The following is a 22,037-nucleotide window of genomic DNA, read 5'->3' on the forward strand; positions in this document are numbered from 1 at the left end:
GTAATCCTGCAGCGTGTGTGTTTATGCTGAATGTCCTGATGCTTATGGTTTTCGAGCTGAAGCAAGGTTGATGTCTAAACTCAAGGTCACTTCTTCATTACAGTGGGGCAGAGCTTCCGGCCAGCCCTGTGGCTGTGATGGGGGTATAAAGGAAATAAATGACTCCTCTGTGTGGCTGTCACAAGGGCAGGAAAATAGGTAAATGTCCCTCTTCGAATCAATTTAAGGTCAGGCAAGGAGTGCATGCAGTGGCTCTGAAGAGTGACGGAGCGCCCCAGCCCTGACCAAAGTCAGAATAAATCAGACCTGGAGCCAGAAGCTTTACTACACTGAGCAATGTGTCTGCATTGCTTAACTCATGACCGTTTAACAGACCTGATGACTGCCGAGGCTGCTACTGAGCTCATTCCAAGACACCGGGAGGCCCCAACCAACTTACACAAGCAACTATCTGTGTTAGCGGAGCGCACCGGAGCACCATACTATATAAACAGAGGTAGCAAAAGAAAAATGATCCAGGCAATTCATCATTCCTTTTCGGAACACAAAATTATTTTCCATTTCACTTAACTATCTTTCAATTGCATGATTTTTTTTCATACTTTCTGTCTGTCAGAGCAGATGGGAATTTACTTTGGGAGACATTTTTCTCACATAAAAGGTGTCTGTATAGAGATAGGCCTTTATTTACTACAACGATTTGACTGCAGCTGTTTTCATGTGCTTTTTGACAAATATAGCCACACTTTTGTTTTTATTAACAGCAGTTATGATCCTACAAAACGACTGCCTCACACTTTAGAGAAGATGAAGATTGTATTTATCTTAAAATGGGTTATCCCCCTGAGAGCCTGGGGAATCAAGGTTAGCTTGTATCACTCTCTACCACCTTGTTTTCATTACTTAAAGCGTGGTTGTGTTTACACCTCAACAAAGACCCTGTAATTTATTTCTTCCCAGTAAAAACAATGGAGAGTGTCTGATAAAATCAATTTTATGGGAGCTCAGTCAACATGCTTTCACAGGATTTACAACAGTTTGTTGTGATTTGTCTAGTCCTGTTTAATCTACAATATTTTATGGCAACCAGCCAGCTATGAGCAGTGCATGTACATTTTTTTTTTATTTTTTTTTTTTTAAAAAGGCTCAATTGCAGTGGTTGACCTTTAGTGTTAAATGTCGAGGGGATGTCTAATATGATAGAGGAAGAGAGAGAGAGAGAGAGAGAGAGAGAGAGAGAGAAAAGGGCATTTCCCCATATATGGCTGGTTCTTGACTAGCAACTGCATCAACAGGAACAGCGCATTTGAGGATGCCTAAACAGAACAGCAGGAAGAGGGAAATAACACAGAGTGAAGCACAAAAGCTTAGAACTGACAGTGAGTTTATTCACTCCAAACATAATCCAACTGTTGTGGTGGAAGCAGCTATACATATAACATGCCTCACTGTATATACACATCCATGAAATAACCAGAACAATAACTGTTATTGTAGAGCGAGGAAGGGGAAGCCAGCATACAGTCTGTTTTATGATTATTGAGTTAGCCCTCAGTTTGTTGACTTTGTTCTGCTTTTCAAAAAGTGTGAAGAACGAGCAGTAGAAACAATGCTTACATCAGACAGAAAGTGTGACTTCCTGTGAGGATCCTTTGTGCGATGCCAGTTTCCACATTGCTGAATCGCACTAAGCCCATCAGTGTCTGACTCTCAGCTGGTGTTTTACACACCTCTGTCAAAGCAGCTTTTCTCTGCCTCACAGCACTCGCACACATACCCAGATTCCTCTAACTCCTATCTCAGTAAAAATATTTGTCTTATGTATTAATGATGATGAACTAAATAATAATAAGCACATGTGCTCAGTACCTATAAATACAAAGTTGGACTGGTGAATTAAGATAAAAACCATGCTGTGTAATTAAATAAAAATTTGTTTATGTGATCTTGTAAATTACTGTTTGAAACAGAAAAACAATCTGCAGAAAAACAATTTGCAACTTCCTGTTTGCGCAACATCAACAATCTCAAAATATTTCATTTTACATCCGCGATCATCCATCCTGACGTGTGGGTTGGAGTCGTTGAACACGTTGAACTCACATCACACAACAAAGAGAAGGAAGAGTCTTGCGTCAGCATCAACTCAGTTGCCTCCTTTAACTGTTTGTTTGTTCGTTCCATTTATATCCCTCCATCCAGCCGTCCCCCACTTCCCACAGCCTAATAGGTGACTCCATGGGGGAGTTTCTGGAATCTCTCCAGCTCACGTCTTATACAGTTACCAACATTGTAATGTCTCTATTGTATCCTTGCCAAGGTGAGAGGAGACAAAAGCTGTGGTGTGCTTACACCATGACAGTGTGTGTTTGTGCTGACAAAGCTACAAAGAAGCAGACCTATGATAAAGTACTTGTGTACTCTGTACACTGTGCAGTGTTTATGTGTGCGGGTCACATTACCGGTATACAAAGTTTACATTTGTCTCATGGGAGTCAGTGAAAAGTTGCAGTTGTGCTGCTCTTATAAACGAAAAAAGCAGCACTGCATGTGCTGTACAGTGTGTGCAAACACAGATCCAGGCCAACTACAGAAATAGACATGCTAAGTTTAAATGTCTGTAACAAACCAGAACACACAAGCACGTTAGTGCCTAGAAATGTGACAATCAGAACAGGGGCTTATAATGCATTATGCAACATATTGCATTACTTTAGCAACAGCTGATAATGAATCAGTAAAAATCACATGTAATCTGTCCATGAGGTAATAGCTGGCCACACTCTGGAGGATACCCAGGCTTTAAGAAGCAGCATAATGCTGCCACAGGGTGTTCAACTGGCAGCACTGCACCACAGCCAGTCAGAAAGGTAACAGTAACGCCAGCGCGTCTTTACTGATTTAACACATATGACATGTTAACGGTTGGAGAGAAAACAGAACAGGACATCAGCTGCTGCGCTGGAACACATACCTCGCCATGACTACCTAGGAATGCCAATAGGGCAGTCATGCAGACAAAAATAGCCCCCCCCTCCACTGAGACTTCAGCCACAACAGCAGGATTTCTCTTCATGGTTTTGTTAACTGCTATATTAAATATTGCTATTAAATGAGTACATGGGGTGAGCGTTCTCAAATGAATCATATTCTACAATAGTTGTAATGTTCCATCAGTACAGTAGATATACATCTTAGATCTGGAGAGGAATTAGTAGCAATTAGTCAGTGAACGCTCAATCTGCTTGGAACCAGTTATTGTTTGATCTAGATGAGGTCAGGGGTTGTTGAATCATCCAGACTTAACCAGTTTACTATTAGCAACCAAACACAAACTTCAGAGATGGCATATGTTGCTATGGAAGAGGAGATGATGAATCTGTCAGTCTGTCTAAGAGAAAGAGGAATTTATAGAAGAGGTGGTCTATCACTTGAAGCAACACTTTACACTGGAAGAAAAACAAGCCATTTATTGAATTAACTTGAAGAGACATATACACTAGACCTGTTCAGGCCAGCCAGTGCAGTCACATTATTGACATTTCAGTCTTGACAGCTCTTTGTTGGTGTTCAGCACGTCTATATAAGTCCCACTCCTGCCAGTGCATCAACACAGAAGGACAAAAGATAATCCGATCAAAACGTAGCATTAGGTTTTAAGCAAAACTCAATATGGTACATTATGTGTATTTGTTTATTTCTGTGGTCCATATTTATTGTTTGATTTTATACAAAAAAAAAAAAAAAAAAAAAAAGTTACAAAACTCTATCCAAGGACAAACTTGTGACAAAATTCTTCTGAAAAATTGATAAGACTGACGGCATTCAGACACAGTCTGAATTAAAAAAATATAAAGACTGCTTCTCTTGCTCCTTGTCCCAAAGCAGATCAAGTGGCAAAATCCTATTGGCTTGCCACAACAATGGATGATGGATCGTTGGTCGAGATCCACCAGAATTCAGTCTTTAACAATCCAGTGATTATGAATCGTTTATGCCTGGATGGTGTTCTTCGCACTGAAGGCCAGGTAGTAGACCAGGATACCCATGAGGGCAGCCACCACCTCAGTAGACACCCATGGGCCGTTCCACGCACCCTGGAAAGAGATTTTAATTTTAAAGCGCATCACCGGTTCAAATTAAACATTAACAAAGGATAAATTATACACTCCAGTTACACATGGTTCTAGAAATACTCTGAGGCTGAGCGCAACATGGGCGATTGCTCAGGTTGGGCCTCATATCAAATTGTACACAAAGACAAATCAAGATATTTTTTAGGTGTGATGTTACTCTTAATGGAACCCTTAAATAATTACAAGAGAACAGCACTGTAGAGTAAGTTTCCCACTTTATAAAAGTCCAACTGTCGTGACCCAATTCACAATAGGCCATATCTATAAATCACCAAAAGAGCAAATTTGAGTGTAAATAAATGTTCCTGACCATTTTTACTGCCATTTCTGCACCACCCTATATTATCATGAACAGGTAAACCATAGTATTCAGTCTCCCTCATGTGGCTAAAAGTTGTACTGCAGATATACATCTTAAAAGATTATGAGAGACCCTAATAAAATCTCCTGTGACCCAATGGTGGGTCCAGAACCAGTCTTTGGGAATGACTGCTGTAGAGGATACATTTCTTAAGGAGCAATAACAACATATTGTCCCAAATTGTCAAAAAAAAGTTTTTCAGGAATGTACAGATTCCAGCTGTAAATTTGAAAATGACCCTTTTCTAATAAAATCAGCACAGCTGCTGTTACAGTGTCTTAAGAGTTAGTTGATCCTTGTTTACTGTCTATGGAGTACAGTCATATACGATAAACAACAGGATTGAAATCCTAAAAAAATACTTGTCTTAATAAAACATGAATGAGTGCAAATCCTTGTTCTTAACGGACTGTGTCTATGAGAAGTATGCCTTAAAGTCATTACATGTTTGACGTTTTCATAAGACTCTTTGGGGAATAATGCACTAACTTAAAAGTGGCTGCAATAACTGATTTTGGCCTCTTGGACATCACATCACTGCCATATTATAACCTTGTTAACCTGGCAAACAGTTGGTTATTTACACAACCACGCAGACGCAGAGAAACACTAACATTCATCAAGAGTTGTATAGCTGCCTGGTGAATGTAAGTCCAACATTCACTCTGTCTTAATTCGGTTTTTGGTCTCCACTCTATCCTGAGGAGAATGTCTGCTAAATGCACCACTAGTTTACCAGCTAGTCACTTACTTTGTCTGTGTCCTGTTTTGGTACTAGGTAGGTAGTGTACAGTGGGTTTTTAGAGGGGTTTTTTTTCTTCTTTTTTTTCTCTATACTAAAATTGTTCAGAGGCTATAAGAGACTCACCCTGTGGTCAATGTTGACAGAGAAGAGAGGCTCAATGGCATTTACATCTTCATTGTTTCTCTGGGCCTGGAACAAAAGGAGATGCACACATATAATTCAAATTAGACAACCTTTAAACCTTGAACATTGGAAATGCAGTGGAGCTTACTGGCAGTAAACTATGAGCATATTAAACTATGCATCAAACACTAACCTTGCGCAGGGCACTGTAGGACTCCTCATCAAAGAATTTAACCTGATATGTTCCAGAGCTGGCCTGTTTGTGAGGAAGACTCCAGGATACCTGAGGGAAGAAATCACATGTTGACAAAAGCTGCTTTAATAAGCTCTAGGTCTTAAGAAACTGTTCATCTGAAAATGGACAACAACCAAGCTTTGGGCTTCAAATGTGATTTTTGTACTAAGCGGTTCAGGGCGGTCCAAAATAAGAATAAGGTAACTGTGATTTTTAATTAGGCAACATTCAATGCTCAATTGTGGCTATATGATCAATGTCATTATCTTGTGTAATCTAGTACTTACCATAAAAAAAATACCAAATCAGATACAGTGAGAGTAAATGCATATGCAAATACATGTGATTATGAGGTCACTACCATACCTGGTACTTGCCAACATCCTGGCCTCTGGTCACAGGGAACTGTCTTCCATTCACATCAGCATACAGAGTCACACTCTGGAGAAGACAGACATGATCTTCAGTGAGTCATTTGCTCGATAACATCAACATCTAATCACAATGTCCGTTGGACGGGTTGGAGGTGGGCTGTTATTACCTGTGCTCCATTGGCACAGGCCAGGCTGAGTTCAACGATGAAGACCGACTCAGAGGAGATGACGGCGTCAGAGGTGGTGTAGGCCGACGGGGTGATCGCTGGGTCTGTGCAGCTCTCTCCTGTCAGTGCAGAGCTGAGATTAGCTACAATCCTGAACACCAGTGATTCATCTGCACAGCATTCACACTTCATTCACATTTATCTAAGATCTATATTCCACCTAATTAAGAAGACACATGGAGGTGATTTAACAAACCAGCTAACATTACTAGCTAGTTCGTTAGCATTACAGATTGTCAATTAACCCCGTTAAATCTCATCCACCGGTCCCCCGCGGATTTACCGGAGCAGGCGACCACCAGCAGAGCGAGAAAGGCGGCTATACGAGTCATCGTGGTGTCCGAGAGGTTGTCGGGAAGGTTTCGTGTTGTTCCTGAGTTGCTGAACTGCACTGTCTTCCTCACTGACAGAAGGAAAGAAGTCCACATCAGCTCACTGATTCGACACCTCTGCGGCTGCGCAGCAATGACGGGCCGTTAAGCCGCAGAGCAGTCTGGGAAATTACTCTGTCGACACGTCATCAGAGTGTAAAACACGCGTCCACCGTCAGAACCTCAAAACAGAAGACAGTTTGCTGAATTTAACCTGAATTATTTGTATATTACATTTTATCAATACAAAAAGAAACAGAAGATAGCCATTTATTCAAAAATAATGAATACATAAACATTGGTAAATATTCAGAAACACACCTATTTTTATATTATTCTCACATCAAGAAATTCTGGCAAGACCTGAGATAAAATGTGGTGTTTGGTTACTTTTAGAAACCCAGGAAAAGAAGACAAATATGTTGGTTTATTTATAAATGTAAGTTTAACTAAAACATTTTTTTTTGTTTTTTAGGATGTCAAGCAATGTATGAAACTGTTTTCTAATTTGACTAACAAAAAGGCTATCAAGACAGAGTATCTGTACGTTTTGTATTTTTGTCTAGTGTGATATACAACCTGGCTCTTTTGTTTTTGCTCTATTTACTATCCCCTGTATACTGAATCTGTATTGTGAATTAAAAAATTAATACAGTAATGATTCTATAACAATAGTGATTAGAGTCATATGTAGTATACTGTAGCAGTGACCGGAAGACATTTGTTGACTAATGAGTTTAACTTTTAGACATTTTGGAATAATAAAACATCAGTACTTTTATTTTTGGTAGATTTTGAATGCAGGAGTTTTACTTGTGGGGGAGCAGTTTTACATGGCTATTTTACAAAAATGTCTAAAACCTAAATATTTCTTCTGCCACTAAAATGATCACGTTTTAAAAACAGTGCTGACTTGATAATTATATTAAAAGGATAATCTTGGCACTGCTAACATATGAGAAATCTCAAACGTATGAATCAACAAACCCATTGATAGAGTTAAAATCATACCAAGAATATATGTAAAGTAGTACAAAAGCATTCAAACGTGTGAATTTCCCTATGTAAATGTTGAGGGATTGTGCATTCTGATCCCTTTTGAAGGGTTACTGATACATCGAGCTGTCAATAATAAATGTCTTTAGTTACACCTGCTATGAAAGTCAAAATGTCTGTTGCAACAAAAGGTCTTTTGCCAAAACATCTTGACCATATTTCTTTTTTCACTTTGTTTTTGTGATACGACCTGTGGCATGACTCGTTTCATTAATCAGTTTTCATAATACAGCTGATGTTAAATGTCCACTTATTTAACTTTTCCTAAAAATAGAACTATTGATCAAGAAATATTTTAAATCGTAAATAGTCACATTTGAATTTTTATATAATAATCATCAAGGCTTAAAGTAAAATAAATGTAATGAAACCTCCCACATTTTCCAGTACTTACATTTATAACCAAAAAAAGGGAACAAAAAAGAAACTAAAAACAGAATAAACAAAATATTTATTTGGCACGTAGCCTAGATATACAGACAAATCATTAAGTATTTTACGAATAATTAATATATACAAAATTCCTTATAGCTACAGTATTCACAGTTTTATCAACTATGCAAGCCCATCTACTGTTGGTAAACACATTTGATTTAAAGTGGAAACAGTTGAATATTAACACACAGATGGGGACATGAAGCCATAAGCTGCCTAAACACATTCAGCTGCACACAAACACATCTGTGCATTTCAAGTAATCCACACTTTCCACATTGTACTGCAGGTCTGCAGTCACCGCAGAGTTCTGCTGTATGAAACATGAATGCGGAGTTCTGAGTGGGGAGCCCAGACCAATATCATGCCCCTCAGAGACGTGACCATGGTTCAGTGGTTTTAGTTTTCTAGAAATAGATATGCTGAAAGCTACTGTCAGAGCACCACCATTTAAGTTGTTTAATCGATCTCTTTTCAGTTCATCTACTGATGCCAGTCCTCTCATTCCAGTGGATCTGTTGCTCTAAAGAGCCCTGCTCCTCTTCACCTACGTCCATCCCGCTTCCCTTTCCTTTGGGGAGCTTGGGCAGAGGGAGAGGAGGCGGTGGAGGAGGGATCCTGCAGTGCTTGCCGCGAGAGAAGCTCCATGAAGACAGAGTCCATCTGGCGACAGACCTCCTATGAGATGAAATAAACAATGACAGTGATGAGAGAGGAAAGAGACAAAACTCCTTGTTCTGTGCTCTCCCTTGAATATGTTAAGTATGCACACAAATCATAACATACTATTGTCATTAAACCCTTGGTGATATGTTGCTTCTAACAAGACAATTTGTAGAAGGGTGTTTTAGTTATAACTAATCACTTTATAAGTATGAATACATCATTTTCTAATGCTCTATAGATCGATTATAGGCTAGTGCTTGATTTGTCCTTCTTGCCATCTGGAAAAGTGCTGCATAACATTTAAAGAAAAATCCATTCATTTGCAATTGTTAGATTACAACATTTACAACTACAGACTCAACCGTTTGTTGTAAAAATCCTTCAAAGATTTTACAACGATAAGTCGTAGATCACTTACTAAAAATGATAAACCTATGCCCTTTTATTAATATAAAGCAGTGGCAAATTATGTATGAACTATTTTTGAAGCCATTATTTACATCTTACAAACCCTTAATAAAAGAGCCTTATTACATAGTGAAACCAGCCATTTGAAATGAGAAACAAGACAGACCTTGTCTACTTTAACGGCAATATCCTCACAAGATGAGCGTTCCTGAAATCTGTATGGAGAAGAAGAGATCAGAAGACATTGAATATTAATTTCCCACTCAAACATAAATCAGTTGCAATCCTGCAACATCCAGTGCTACTCACTCTTTGCGCACATAGGCAGGAGAGTGGCCTCGCCGTGGCTTGCACTGTGGTCCAACGGGTATCTGGAGCATTGACTTTCCACTTGAAGCAACTGGTCCAGCTGTCGACCTGCTTTGGTCAATTGAACCGCTGCTGTTGGCTCTTGGACGTTCTGCTTTTCTCTGTGTTGATGCTGCAGACGAGCTGATGTCAGCTGAGGATCCTGCTTCCAACTCTGTAGTACATCACATTGACACATTATGTTATTCTATTCAGAAGCACCATCACAGCCTTAGAGAAGATAGGCACATAACACTTACCATCTTTGTACTCTGCTTCTACATCTCCTTCTTCAATGATAGGCTCACTGTGAAGAATAACATCATGAGATAATCGTTCCACCATACATTGTACCCATGTTACGTGTATGGACATCTTTTCTCTTACCAGTCATCCTGTTCCAGTGTCATGCATTTCTCATACACTGGTCCTTGCACTTCGCTCTGGCTGGGGAAGATGCTTTCGTGCTGGAGGATGATGCTTTTCACCAGGGCGTTGATCTGAGGCTGCAGGGTGACTACGTCATCATCGTTAGTCCCTCTTACCAGGCTGGGGCCAAAACACACAGCCAGGTTGTAAGGTTGCATCATGTTCTCATCACTGTACTGAGACACACTGGAGGCAGGGAGCAGAGACACAAATTAGATTCTACAATGAAGGAGAGAGGGGGTCGAAAGAATAAAAGTTGAGAGATCAAACTAAAATTAGCTTTTTGCATTCTTCTTACATTCATCAAATACACACGTGTTTACAAAAGACAATATCAAAGCGTTACCTCAACCCATCTAAATTAAAAGTCCCCAATCCAGTTTGTCATGTGGACAAATGTACTGCTCTTATGAATCTATAATGTGAAAACACCCTAATCCATCACACTTCTGTCAGATGAAATAAGACATCAGCCAACAGGTAAAAATATTTGGCCCTTTCTCTTCTAGAAAGAAACATCCTGTGATGCAATTCCTTTTTCTTTTTAGATGCATCATATCCTGAATGGTGATGACTGTGATGAGTTGCAATACTCACTGGTGAAGAAATGCAAAGAGGTATCTCATGACGATGATGACAGGCTCAGGGTAGGAAGAGATGACCATTTTGAGCTGAGCTGCGCTCTCTGCCTCGTTCTTTATTTCTGAGAAAATGTGTTGAAAGAAAGTAAGCTCCTGCTCGGCCACACTCACCTGCCATTTAAAACACATCCACCCACACACTCACGGACATGCTCCAGGAGTTGGCTGGTGCTGTCGATGGGGAAGAGGGGATTCTCCAGACTTCTGAAGTAGAGCTTCAGCACTCCAGCAACAGAGTCCAGGTCATATCTCCGCTCAGCCAGGGGGTCCTCTCCTGCAGGAGAAGCGCACAGCACACTGCCCCACATTAATAATGCTCCACAGTGAGAGGAGCTAATCTACATTTAAAAAAAAAAAAAAAGAGACACAAGGGTCATGCCAACACACACAAAAACATATAGGCATACCTCGCTCAAATGCATCCCTCAGGTTGTTGACCTCCATCTGAGGACCCGGCACTCTAAATATCCCTTCATGGTGGAGACCTGATGGACAAATAGAAAAGTGCTCTAAAGCAGCGAAAATAGATCCAATGCAAAAATATTTAATCAAATAAAAAAAAAAGAAAAAGAAAAAAAAAAGAAAAAAAAAAGTAAAATAAATATCTTGTTTGCACAAGAATGGGATAATCAAGGTAAATATAAATATATTGCTGCACTCTGTGTGTTGCTTTAAGCCCATTCAATGGCTTTTAATATAGTCACTGGGGGCTCTAGAACTGTGAGTTTTCTGATGGTACACAATTCTAACTGTTATTTTTAGCTACAACAAGCAGCTCTATAGCTTACTCGGTCCGTCAGTCCACAAAAGATTCCCCACCATTTGGCGGCCACAGTTTTATGTGGCTGCAGCCATAGCAAATTTGCTCTTGTTTTGTAATGTCTTAAATACATTTTTGCATTAGACATGCAAATGTGCAGCTCCCATTTTATCATTCCTTCAGTCTTGAATACTTACCGTTAAGGTTGATAAAGCAAATGCAACTTTCCACAACAATTGGAATTTGTTGTCCTGATGCCTGAATGGAGCAAATTTAGTAATTAATGTCAGAAACTTCAAGTCTAATACTTTACCACCAATTTGCTGGAAAAATGTTGAGAGAAATGCTGACCTGTATGAAGGACAGCATGTCTCCACTGAAAAGTTTGTGGTTATGCATCAAACTGGCACTTGAGTGATTTTTCCTGACACGCGTTGACTTTCCATTGTGTCTGCAAAGCCAGATGCCATAATGTGAGCTTCATTCTGTTACCATTGTATAATATATACAATGGTTCTAAAGTATACAACATTGTTCACAACTAAACCAAGAATACAATGACTCTATAAGACCCCTTAAAACATTCATATATGTACCTAGGCTGATGTCCATTTGATGCTTCTGCTAGCAGAAAAAAGAAGAAGAAAAAGAAGCAACCAGTCAGGAGAAATGCATCAACTGTATTCGTAGGACACTTTGGGTCAGCAGTTTGCCTTTCGGCATCGTTTTGTGTGAAATGCAGAAGCGATACCTTTTTCGACAGCCCCTTTCAGCTGGTCATGTTTTGCTTGTAGTTTAGATACCAGGGAGCTGCCTACGAGTTGCTCTTTTACCCTCTGTAAAAACAAATCAGATGTGATTTAAAGCCATTATCTTGCTGTCACCATCATTCACTGATCGTCAACCAAAACTCTACAATTAAACACAAAAAATAAAGTGTCTGCATATCCACAGCTGCATATGATTAAAACTTCCCAAAACAGCAAGCTATTCTGGTTTATAACTTAAACTAACTCACAATGAAGTAGAGGTTTTCTATTTCCTGGACGTTGGCCCTGCGGCGGGCCACGCTGGGCTTGACTGTCAGGTTCTCTGTGCTGCCCTGCTGAGACGACCCACTGCCGAGCTCCAGATCATCATCTCCAATACTCTCCAGCAGGGAACACTGGGCCGCCAACATGCTCTTACTAGCCTGTATGACAGTAGCAGAGATAACATGGGAATATTATGCATTGGCAATACTGCACACAATTATAGTCAATCTAATGGACTTATTTTTACCAGTGTCCTGACACTGGTAAAAATAACCATTATGGCGATGGTGTGTAAAAACAGACTGTTTGCATTTTTGTTGCATTCAAGTGCCTGTTGCAAAGTCCAGATTTACAATTTGAGCACTTGTAAACAATACATATGAAAAGGATTAAATATTACGGGTTTGGTTAATCTTGACTTAAGATTTAGTGACTCAAACTTGAAATCTGGTCAAAAAGGCTCTTTAATTAGCCGCATTTACTGACCTGGAGGCACGCTGGCCCCATTTTGATGCATTTGTATAGAAAATGTTTCATAGACACAAAATAAGTTGGATACTTCAAATGTTACTTGAACTCGTCTTTTTGTTACAATGAAATAAAGATTTAGGAAGCAAGAAAAAAAGCTACCTCCTCTGTTTCCTGGGTAACTGCTTTAAGTCTGGTTTGTATCTGTTTGAATCTGGTCTCCAGCTCGCATCTCATCTCACCCTCTGCGCTCACCTCGGAAACCTAGGAGACACACGAAAGTTTAGAGTTGAACAGCTAAATAATCAACTTAATACTGAAACAAAATACAGACCTGGTCTCCATCATGGGGCTGATAGGGGAAGCGAAGGGGCATGCAGAAGGTGTTATAATGGTCCTGTAGGAGCGTGTCTCTGTCCTGGCTCTGGTCCAGTCCGGACACGGTGCCTTGGAGCTGCTGCAGCCCTGTGCTCAGGTTCTCCTGGGTCCGCCACCGACTAGACAGGTAAGCTTGCATCACCCGACCTAAAGAGAGGTGGTACCCTACATCTGCACACTGAGGGAAACAATGTTTGTAATTTAGGTGTTTGGGGATCAAGATCACGTTCTTAAACATGATTTTTTTTTTTTTTTTTTTAAGTGATATCTGATCTTACGTCATACTATGGTCAAATGTTTTGAAAGTTTGATGATTGGCCCAATAGGGCATGGTAAAAAAAGGACAGCATTTTAATAAATTCAAAAAGATGATGCACTCACATCGATGAGAGTAGAGATGTCTTTGAGGTAGTACTTATTCATGGAGGCATTGGCTGCAGCCAAGTTTAGGAGGTAATCGTTTCGGGCCTTGCTGCACTTCAAGTAGATCTCTTGGACTTTACCTTGTCTCTATGGGAAATAAACAATTATCAATAACGAGGTGACATACCCTTTATGCAGTATAATGTGCAGACTTGTCTATTGAAGTCTATTTACTTTTTCTATCAACCTCTCCAGCTTCTTAGCAGCACTCTGCTTCTGCTTTTCCTCCTGTTTCTCTGCCTCTTTCAGCTTCCCCTCTGCACACATGTATTCTGAGTGGTACTGGAAGTATGTCCGCCATGCCTGCACACAGACACATACAGCTATGCTTTCCTCGATTTGGTTAGGAAACGGTTTTGGGTGATTGGATCTCACTTACAGTCTGAAGCTCTGTGGTAACCTTGAGCAGTCCATCTTGTAGCTGAGTACAGATGTCTTTACTCTGGTGTAGAGACAAAATACCACAAAGAGATGGAACAACACGGAAGGAACACGGTGAGCAACAAAATATTTGTAATGTCAAGAGTTTAACAGAAATACAAGGGTGAGAGTCAAAAAATTTAAAGTTGTAGCAAACCAGTCAGGCAATTGCCTTGTAGATACACATACATGTCCCATAATGAAAGACTATGTTTGTGTTTGGTGGTGCCAGTGCTCATATCAGTACCTTCTTGGCAAGGCGCTGTGTGGACTCCAGGCAGTGTGTGAGGGGCTGAATGAGGAAGTTGCTGCAGCGCTCGCTCAGTCCACTGTGGTCCCTACTTTCTTGGCGAGTCTGGGACAGCAGAGCCAGCCAGACCTGGGACACCGAGTGACTACTGGGCTCCTTCCTGAGCATCCAAGGAGGAAAGGAAGACAAAGACAAACAGTTTGTAAGGTACAACCAAAAATGCTTCACAACAGCGTCCTCAGATGAAGTGCTAACTAATGCATTACATTAAGTGCAAAGGATCATCTTTACCTCTTGATCCTGGAAGTGAACCTTTCAGCGAGTTTTTCAAGAGAGCGGGCATACTCGCTTTCAATCTCACCCCGCCGACGCAGGTAGTCTGTCAGATCCTGCAGCTGCTGGCTCTTCTGCTCAAGTTGAAAGTCTAGCACCTTCAGCTGGTCTACAAGCTGGCAACGCACCTCTGCAAGGGAAAGAAAGAATGGGAAAAGAATAACAGATAAGGAAAAGAGAAAGAAACACATACAAGAGAATGTGACTCATTCTGAAACTCTTGCTGTGGGTGAGAAACTGAATTTACAGTCACAGTGAAGATGGGGTGTGTAAAAGAGGGAGAGTGGTGCAGATAAGTCATTATTTCACCTTTGATTTGAGTGTCGTAGTCCACCATACCGACCCTCTCCTTCCGAAGTTTCACATGGGAAGTCATTGTTGCTCCAACTGGGTGGAATTCTGGATAAAGGAAGTGAATATTTTATTAGCAGTATAAAATACCAGTTGCTCTGTTCCTTTTTTTTTTTTTTTTTTTTTTACCTCTGTTGCAGAATCACAGCGTTCTTTATGTCCATGCATGCTATTCTGATCTTCTTCGCTGGACAAAGTCTTTTTTAAGAATCAAGGCCTATGACCGGCTGTTGCACCCAAGCATGTCACTCTACAAACTTTCACACTCTTAAGTGCTGAAACCCCCCCCTCCACAGACCATGCTAACTTCCTGTTGCCACAGAAAGAGAGAAAAGAGCATGTTCATCTTACTGTAACACATCTCTTCAAACTGGTCACCCGCTGCAATGCTCTGCTGAACTGCAGGCAACTAGAAAACCAGTTGGCATGTGCTGCCTGCAGCACCGGTCACGCTGCAGAATTGCATGAGATGCAAAAATAGCTCAAGCAACATCTCAGCTGCCCTAAAAATAGGATGAACCACAAGGCGTAAAACTCTGTAGAGATGTTTGTATTCAAGACTACAGATAGTTTTACCAATGATACTCAAGTTTACTGATGCAGACTTGGTATCCTGTATTTCTTTGAATAAAACAGTTAAAAACAACCTACCATTTCTAGATATCTTACTAACTGGATGACTGAGAATCTTTACAGAAACTGTATTACAGTTTAGGCTAAGAATTTGGTTTTGTGTATACGACAGACTATAGGCCACCAGATAAACATAAAAATGAAGTCGTCACTGAAAAACATGTCTTTGAGAAACTTTGGCTTTGGTTTCATATCATTTTTGTAATCATATATGCCAGAAACTGCAATGCATGACAGTAATTTAAACACATGATCATCTAAAAGGCCTTTGATGGATTGAGAATCAACAATTTAGTCTCTGATGATTGCAAGATATCAACTATTAGGATGACATTTACCACACACCAGAAAGGGGAAGAGTGGGGTGTTATTTTTGCTGGACCATAACTCTTTGTACACAGCCATCACACACATACTCTCTTCTTAAACCCCCCCCCCAACTTCCCTTTTTTTTCAAAGGCCAAACATCACTCATCAGCATTCTCTTCAGCTGAACTGTGTTCTCTGCACTCCTTTCCAACCGAAACAATTATCAACTGACCTCCTAAAATCAGTCTGCTGTTAAAGCAAACACAAAACTCCTTGTTGAAAAGGAGTGTCTCATTTTTCCAACCTATCACCCTTTTCCATTAGCCCTTTTCATTCTTTCACTGTGTGATCAGCAGTGAATCACCACCTTCTGTCGTCACAAACTGTTGGAATACTTAATGAAAGGTGGTCTTAACCTTACAGAAACTGGTTCTTCGGTTGCTCTTGTAATTCTGGCTGTTTCACTCTAGGTTTTAACAAGTACCAACACATAGATGCTGCCTGAGCTATGAGACGTTAACGGCCTGAGGGCCATGTCGAACAAACCTTCATAACAGCACTTACTTTGCTGTACAAACATGTGTTTATCATTACCAAACTGGCAACATGTCTTGTTCTGATGAGACAGGTCAGTAAATAAAAATGAAAAGTTTAATGCATCCAAAAAAAAAGTCCTACCTGGTGGGGAGCAGTCTTGACTAGTCTCTTCTCCAGACCGAGGCAACTAAATAATGCCAGTTAATAGCGCAGTAAGCTCTCAACTGTTTCACCTCCCCCTCACATTGGACACGGATGGATGTGGGTGGGGTGGAACTCATCTCTCTCTCTCACATACACATACACACTCACAGCTCTACCGCTCTCTCTTTCTCAACACTCATTACACTCACACATTCAGTTTGAGGAGTCAGTGTGTGATTGTGCAAGTGTGACAAGGGTTGAAAACCTTTTCGAGTCTCTCTTTCATGCTGCCACTAGAACTCCACAGCAGGTTTTTGAGTCCAATCAAACATCAGCTGTTTTCCCTGATTAGTACCCCAGCACTAGTTATTCACGTGGCTACTAAGTGAAATCAGCTGCTATAGTCTTCAGTTGGGGGAAAACAAACTTTTGAAGACTGTGGGGTATTCTTAGCACAAGACTGTATGACCACAGTTTATGATGAGTAATGTATGGTGAGCAGGCTAACCGTGGAAACACCTCATGTGAAGTAAAATAGTTACACAAATGCTAAAATGATTTATAACTTCAGAGAAAAGCCCCAATAACCTTCATCACATGTGCACTGCTGGTAAAAAAGAAAAGAAAAAGAAACCATTGATGCTATTAAATAACTAAGTCATCCAGACTTGTTTTGAAGAGCAGCAGCATTGTTTCCTGTCACCTCTTTCTGAAAACTGTGAAAATGCCATGAAGGTGTGAAAATGTGTAACCTATTGTGTACAGATCGTAAAGCCCTCTGAGGCAAATTTGTGATTTTGGGCTATACAAAATAAATTTAATTGAAAGTTAACCATTTCCAATTTGTGACAAACAGCAAAGCTTACTGAAAGGTTTATTTGATGTTATCTCTCATGTACTTCTCTCTCACTTCGGTTTCCTTCCTCTAACAGACAGTAAGATGATGATGCTTTAAAAAACATAAAACGTAACTGACATAACTTGGCCAGCATGGTTTGATTTGAGGAAGTTTCTAGTCCGTATCTACTATGCATTGTTTGAATGTATTTAAGTTCAGTTTAAAGCCTTCGCTAACTTAGAGAAACACCGATTTGCATTGAAGAATTTCCACAGCATCTTTTAGCTGAGCTGTAAAGAAGGAGGGTTTAAGTTTGGAGGTCACACATTCATTGTAGTCTTTCAGCACGACTCTGTAGCACGTTTTTAGTTATCTTAAACCCCCTATTATTATGCAGCACTATTTTTATCATGATGGCATGTTTTTGTTTTAGAAAAATGCAACAACCCTGGTTAAAACGTGTGCAGTTTTGCTTTTAACAGATAAGTCTTGTTTCACTTTTGCAGCCATCTTAAGCCAAACCATGAGGTTGCATTACTAAACCTAACCAAGTTGTTGTGTACAGTTTTTTGTTTTGTTTTAATTTACAACATTAACCACATGTTCTGTAATCTGGGAGAAAATACGTTTCACTCAAAACATAATTAAGAGTGCAGTTTAGTTGTATGGGAATTTTGTAGGAGACCGGCTTCTGTGGAGTTACCGTCTGCCAGTCTCTTTGTTTGATGCTGCCACCAGGAGTCGTCAAAGTTGAAAATAGTCTCTCTCTCTCACACCCACCTGGCTTTTTTCACCACCATTGGAAACCTTAACTATGGATCATGTATACCTCATATGATTGTGCACAGGAGAAGTAATATTGGTGGCAGTGTGAATTCATCAGTAAGCTCCTCACTGGTTGTGTAGATGGTATTATTGCAAAAAAGTCTTGAGGAGTTTACAATTAGCATTGTATTAACTGAATATATTTAGACGTTTTATTGACCCACCAACTAAGCTGCCTTTATGATCCCTTGTTGAAATAAGTGTGATGGCAAAAATATTATTTGAAAGATTTATTTGCAATAATTCTGTTAAATAATTAAGAGACCAGACTGAGACAACTTGAAAAGCACAAGTTTTAAATTCTCTAAATCTCACAGAACTTTGTGTGACTTTTGGTAATGACAACAGCAATCCAATAAAAACAATTAGACCAGTTATTAATTTTAGTTTCATTTAGGTAACACCCTGATGTCATTATACAAGATGTTTTGTTCATCACTGCAGTGGAAAGCAAGTTTTAAGAAAAAACAGTGACGGAAATGTGGGAAAGGCTTTGACGCAGTTTGTAATGCCAGAAATATTGTCAAATAGGGATAAAAAAAGAGGAAGCCAGGGATGAATTTAAAAATGTCTAGAACTGCAGCGTCATTGTGAATCAGATGAAGAATCTTTAACGTCTGTGCTTTCTGTCGCCTCGCTGACTTCACTCAGCTCCTTGCTCTCTCCTCCGCTGTCTCTCTCGTTCTCCCTCTCCTGGTCACCAGATCCTGACGGGTTCTGGCCAGACGGAGCCTCCTGCCCCGTCACACGCACTCCGGGCTTTCTCAGCTTCGGGACATGTAGACGAAAACGGAACACATTCATAGTTAGAATCTGCTCGTGGTCCCGAGGTTACAAGCGGCTTGTGAAAATCATGTCAGTGTAGGAAAAAAAAGTCACCTCATCAGCCATGTGGGCCAGGTCCCTCTTCATGGCGTAGGCATCCTCCCCATCTGCATAGTATTTGGGCTCTATCTCACTAATCCTGTGGAGGAACAACAATGTATCAAATTGGTTGCAGTAACAACAAATATATATATATAATGCCTCGGCTCAGGATGTAATGCGTTCAAATGTTACTAATTTTAGTCATAAATAGAATAATGAGGGGCGCTTGTTTTCCCAACAGAATTGTAATTCCTGGCATTGTTGAGTTTTGAAACCTTTATGTTGAGAATTAAATTTACAGAAAATATAATTCAAAAACAGTTAGCTTAACAAACAAGAGATAAGTCCAAATAATTGAAACAATTTAGAGACTGTCGGGGGGGACTTGAGCTCACGACTACAGCTTTATTGATAATGGATTTTTGAGGACAATACAGCATTTCTGAAAATAATCCATTACGGTTGATTTTATAAAAGAAAAATGTTTGATAGCCATGAAGAAAGTCATTTTACAAAAAAGTCTTACGGTCGTCAAGACAACACCATTCCTAAATGAGCTTGACAATATGAATGAGGAAAAATAAAAAGCTTTCCACACTGTTTGTACTGCAGAGTGGGGGGTGCTGGCAGCTGCAGAATGAGAATGTAGTAGAAAAAGGACACACTGAGCAAAACAAATTGTTCTTATCAGTGTTAAAAAAAGAAGAAAAGATTCTTGATCATATATTTTCATGGACTGAGAATAAGCTAATATCAGACTGCTTCATTGGCTAGCTCTACCCATGAACTGAGCCGGGCTATGGCCATACTGACTGTGTAATAATATCACAAGAGTACATTCTGTACCTTACAATTAAAACACTGATATAATGTTGGCACGGAAAGAAACTTACTGGAATTTCAGTGTGTTTGAGTACAGGTGCAAGGCTGCTCGGTTGCTGCAGTGGGGAGAAAAGATTGGTAAGTTCCTGGAGAACACGGTTACTCTCACACACACACACACACACACACACACACACACACACACACACACACACACACACACACACACACACACACAATAATGTATCCCAACAGAACAAAGAGAAACCAAGTGCACAGAAAGCAACAGCGCACTTTACCTTTTGCGAACATGAAGTGAGACATATTTTGCGTTGAAGTTTTCTATCATGGCCCGGCTGGCCTGATCCATCAGCTTCTGAGCCAGACCAAGACGTCTGTGAGAGCGCTTCACAGCCTGGAAGACAAAGATAAGGGTTTAATATGCCCTATAGGAGCCAGCCAAACATCTCAGTACTACAAAACATGTAATATATAGATTGGAGGACATGTACAGTATGGAGATGTATGGAGGAGATGTATGGGGTGTCTATCGTTCAGACTCACCAGAGAAGTGATGTGTCCATGGGGTACATCATCAGGGTCCTCCTCCCTAGAGTCCAGAAAGGTTTTTTGGAACATATAAAACATCTCCTTTGTGTAACTGGTGTCAAATAAAATATATACATATATTGTCAGAGATTCACAGACTTACATCTTTGCCAGCACATATCCCACAATTTTGCCATTTTCGTCTTCCGCAATGTATGAGAGCTGAAACGATAAAAAGAAAAAGAAAAAATGAGGGTCAAACTTATACACTGTCAGGTTTTAGATAATGGGAGCAGTGGTGTTAGCAGAAACAGGAGAAACGGGCAACTTCACAGTGAATCACCTGAGGCCAGGACAATCCGTGATAGAAATAGTATTTCATCTGGTAATTTTCTGGAAGACACAGCAGGTTGCAGTGCTGCATATTCATAAGGTCCTCCGGCTGAAAAAGAAACAGTCAGAAAGCTGCATGACACAATGCTTAGCCCTTTGCCGGCGATATTTGGACCGCTAAGGGGCAGGCTGTAATAACTATGCTAGCTTAGCTAGCAGTTAGTAGAAACAGCATGGCTGTCGAGAGGATTTCAGCACACTTACCCTCGCATTTCGGATGTTCATTTTGTTAATTGGCTTGTTATCTGGACTGTGAAGACAGAAATAAAATAAACTAACGTCACACGGGTCAATCAATTCATAATAACCACACTACAAGTGGTTTAAAGAGCTTGTCTCGCTAACTAGCTAACTCGACTTGCTAGCATGGAAGGGAGGGGAGGAAGGAGCGTGCCACAATAAGACCAGAGATTTCCGGTCATGGTGTGCGCTGGGACTTCATAATAAAAGTTGTACCATTTGTTTGAGGCACGAAAACATGCCATAAATTACTTTTATTTTGAAGAATTCACTCACGCATATAAGAACCCGGTTATTATAATGTGTATTATAGCCGTACACTTTACATACATTTAAAGGAAGCGTCAAACTAACATAGCAAGGCTGGATTACCAACCAGGCAAAGCGGATCACTGTGTGGGGCGCCAGATCCCCAGGGCCTCTCAAAACCCCTGCTGCATTGTGTGCTGTGCACCACGAAAGTACAACATCAACTAAATGGGTCACATTTTAATACCTGGTATTGTGGCCCTGTTGGAGTCTTGTGTTCTTAATTTACATTTATTTCAGCATGAAGGCACCGGTCTCTATAGGCCTATAATGAAGCTTCCATTAGTAGTCTGCAGCCCACTGATGGAAACGTGAGGGGGTACACACCTTGCACAAAGGGTGGGAGTTGGGGTTAATGGAGGTCAAAAAGCACATGTTTGCCCTGGAGCCCCCAATCATGTTAACATAACCCTAAATTGATATAACAGGTATTTACTTTGATTTAGAAACAGAGTTCTAAGTCTAAGACTAGTCACAAGTTCGTGGGGGATAATCCATTACAATTCACAAGTTCTCATATTCTAATAAATCTTTCAGGTCTCTAAATGCTGACCATTAAATGGCGTGGCATGTGATCATTAATTGGCCTTCCTTTTCTA

At 40.3% G+C, this 22,037-nt stretch overlaps 3 protein-coding genes across 5 annotated transcripts; all 3 read right to left on the reverse strand.

Moving 5' to 3' along the window:
- Window positions 1–3,455: 3,455 nt before the first annotated feature.
- On the reverse strand, window positions 3,456–6,648 carry ssr4 (signal sequence receptor, delta). Its single transcript, XM_068733645.1, has 6 exons — window positions 6,485–6,648; window positions 6,142–6,260; window positions 5,967–6,041; window positions 5,559–5,648; window positions 5,366–5,431; window positions 3,456–4,097 (listed from the first exon to the last, which is right to left on the reverse strand). The coding sequence occupies exons 1-6, from the start codon at window positions 6,627–6,629 to the stop codon at window positions 3,993–3,995; spliced, it is 600 nt and encodes a 199-aa protein (XP_068589746.1). The 5' UTR covers window positions 6,630–6,648; the 3' UTR covers window positions 3,456–3,992.
- Window positions 6,649–8,062: 1,414 nt separating this feature from the next.
- On the reverse strand, window positions 8,063–16,655 carry LOC137889423 (rho GTPase-activating protein 4-like). 2 transcript variants are annotated; one of them, XM_068733277.1, is made up of 22 exons: window positions 16,593–16,655; window positions 14,931–15,020; window positions 14,580–14,751; window positions 14,286–14,448; window positions 13,998–14,060; window positions 13,793–13,921; window positions 13,577–13,705; window positions 13,152–13,373; window positions 12,980–13,081; window positions 12,334–12,507; window positions 12,067–12,151; window positions 11,912–11,936; window positions 11,667–11,766; window positions 11,513–11,573; window positions 10,963–11,040; window positions 10,701–10,829; window positions 10,512–10,617; window positions 9,873–10,100; window positions 9,746–9,792; window positions 9,447–9,660; window positions 9,304–9,352; window positions 8,063–8,741 (listed from the first exon to the last, which is right to left on the reverse strand). In XM_068733277.1, the coding sequence occupies exons 2-22, from the start codon at window positions 14,995–14,997 to the stop codon at window positions 8,607–8,609; spliced, it is 2,478 nt and encodes an 825-aa protein (XP_068589378.1). In that variant the 5' UTR covers window positions 14,998–15,020; window positions 16,593–16,655; the 3' UTR covers window positions 8,063–8,606. The 2 variants fall into 2 exon arrangements, with proteins under 2 accessions (XP_068589378.1, XP_068589377.1); XM_068733276.1 differs by having other exon boundaries at window positions 11,912–11,939.
- Window positions 16,656–18,473: 1,818 nt separating this feature from the next.
- On the reverse strand, window positions 18,474–21,273 carry naa10 (N-alpha-acetyltransferase 10, NatA catalytic subuni). Of its 2 annotated transcripts, none has more exons than XM_068732992.1 (8): window positions 21,094–21,273; window positions 20,840–20,938; window positions 20,660–20,718; window positions 20,512–20,557; window positions 20,247–20,362; window positions 20,019–20,063; window positions 19,138–19,222; window positions 18,474–19,026 (listed from the first exon to the last, which is right to left on the reverse strand). In XM_068732992.1, the coding sequence occupies exons 1-8, from the start codon at window positions 21,112–21,114 to the stop codon at window positions 18,844–18,846; spliced, it is 654 nt and encodes a 217-aa protein (XP_068589093.1). In that variant the 5' UTR covers window positions 21,115–21,273; the 3' UTR covers window positions 18,474–18,843. The 2 variants fall into 2 exon arrangements, with proteins under 2 accessions (XP_068589093.1, XP_068589092.1); XM_068732991.1 differs by having other exon boundaries at window positions 18,474–19,033; window positions 19,136–19,222.
- Between the last annotated feature and the right edge of the window lie 764 nt (window positions 21,274–22,037).

Source organism: Cebidichthys violaceus, unplaced genomic scaffold (genome assembly GCF_023349555.1).
Source record: "Cebidichthys violaceus isolate CVI_PGR_0920_01 unplaced genomic scaffold, fCebVio1.0.p SCAF_6, whole genome shotgun sequence".
Taxonomy (NCBI): Eukaryota; Metazoa; Chordata; class Actinopteri; order Perciformes; family Stichaeidae; genus Cebidichthys; species Cebidichthys violaceus.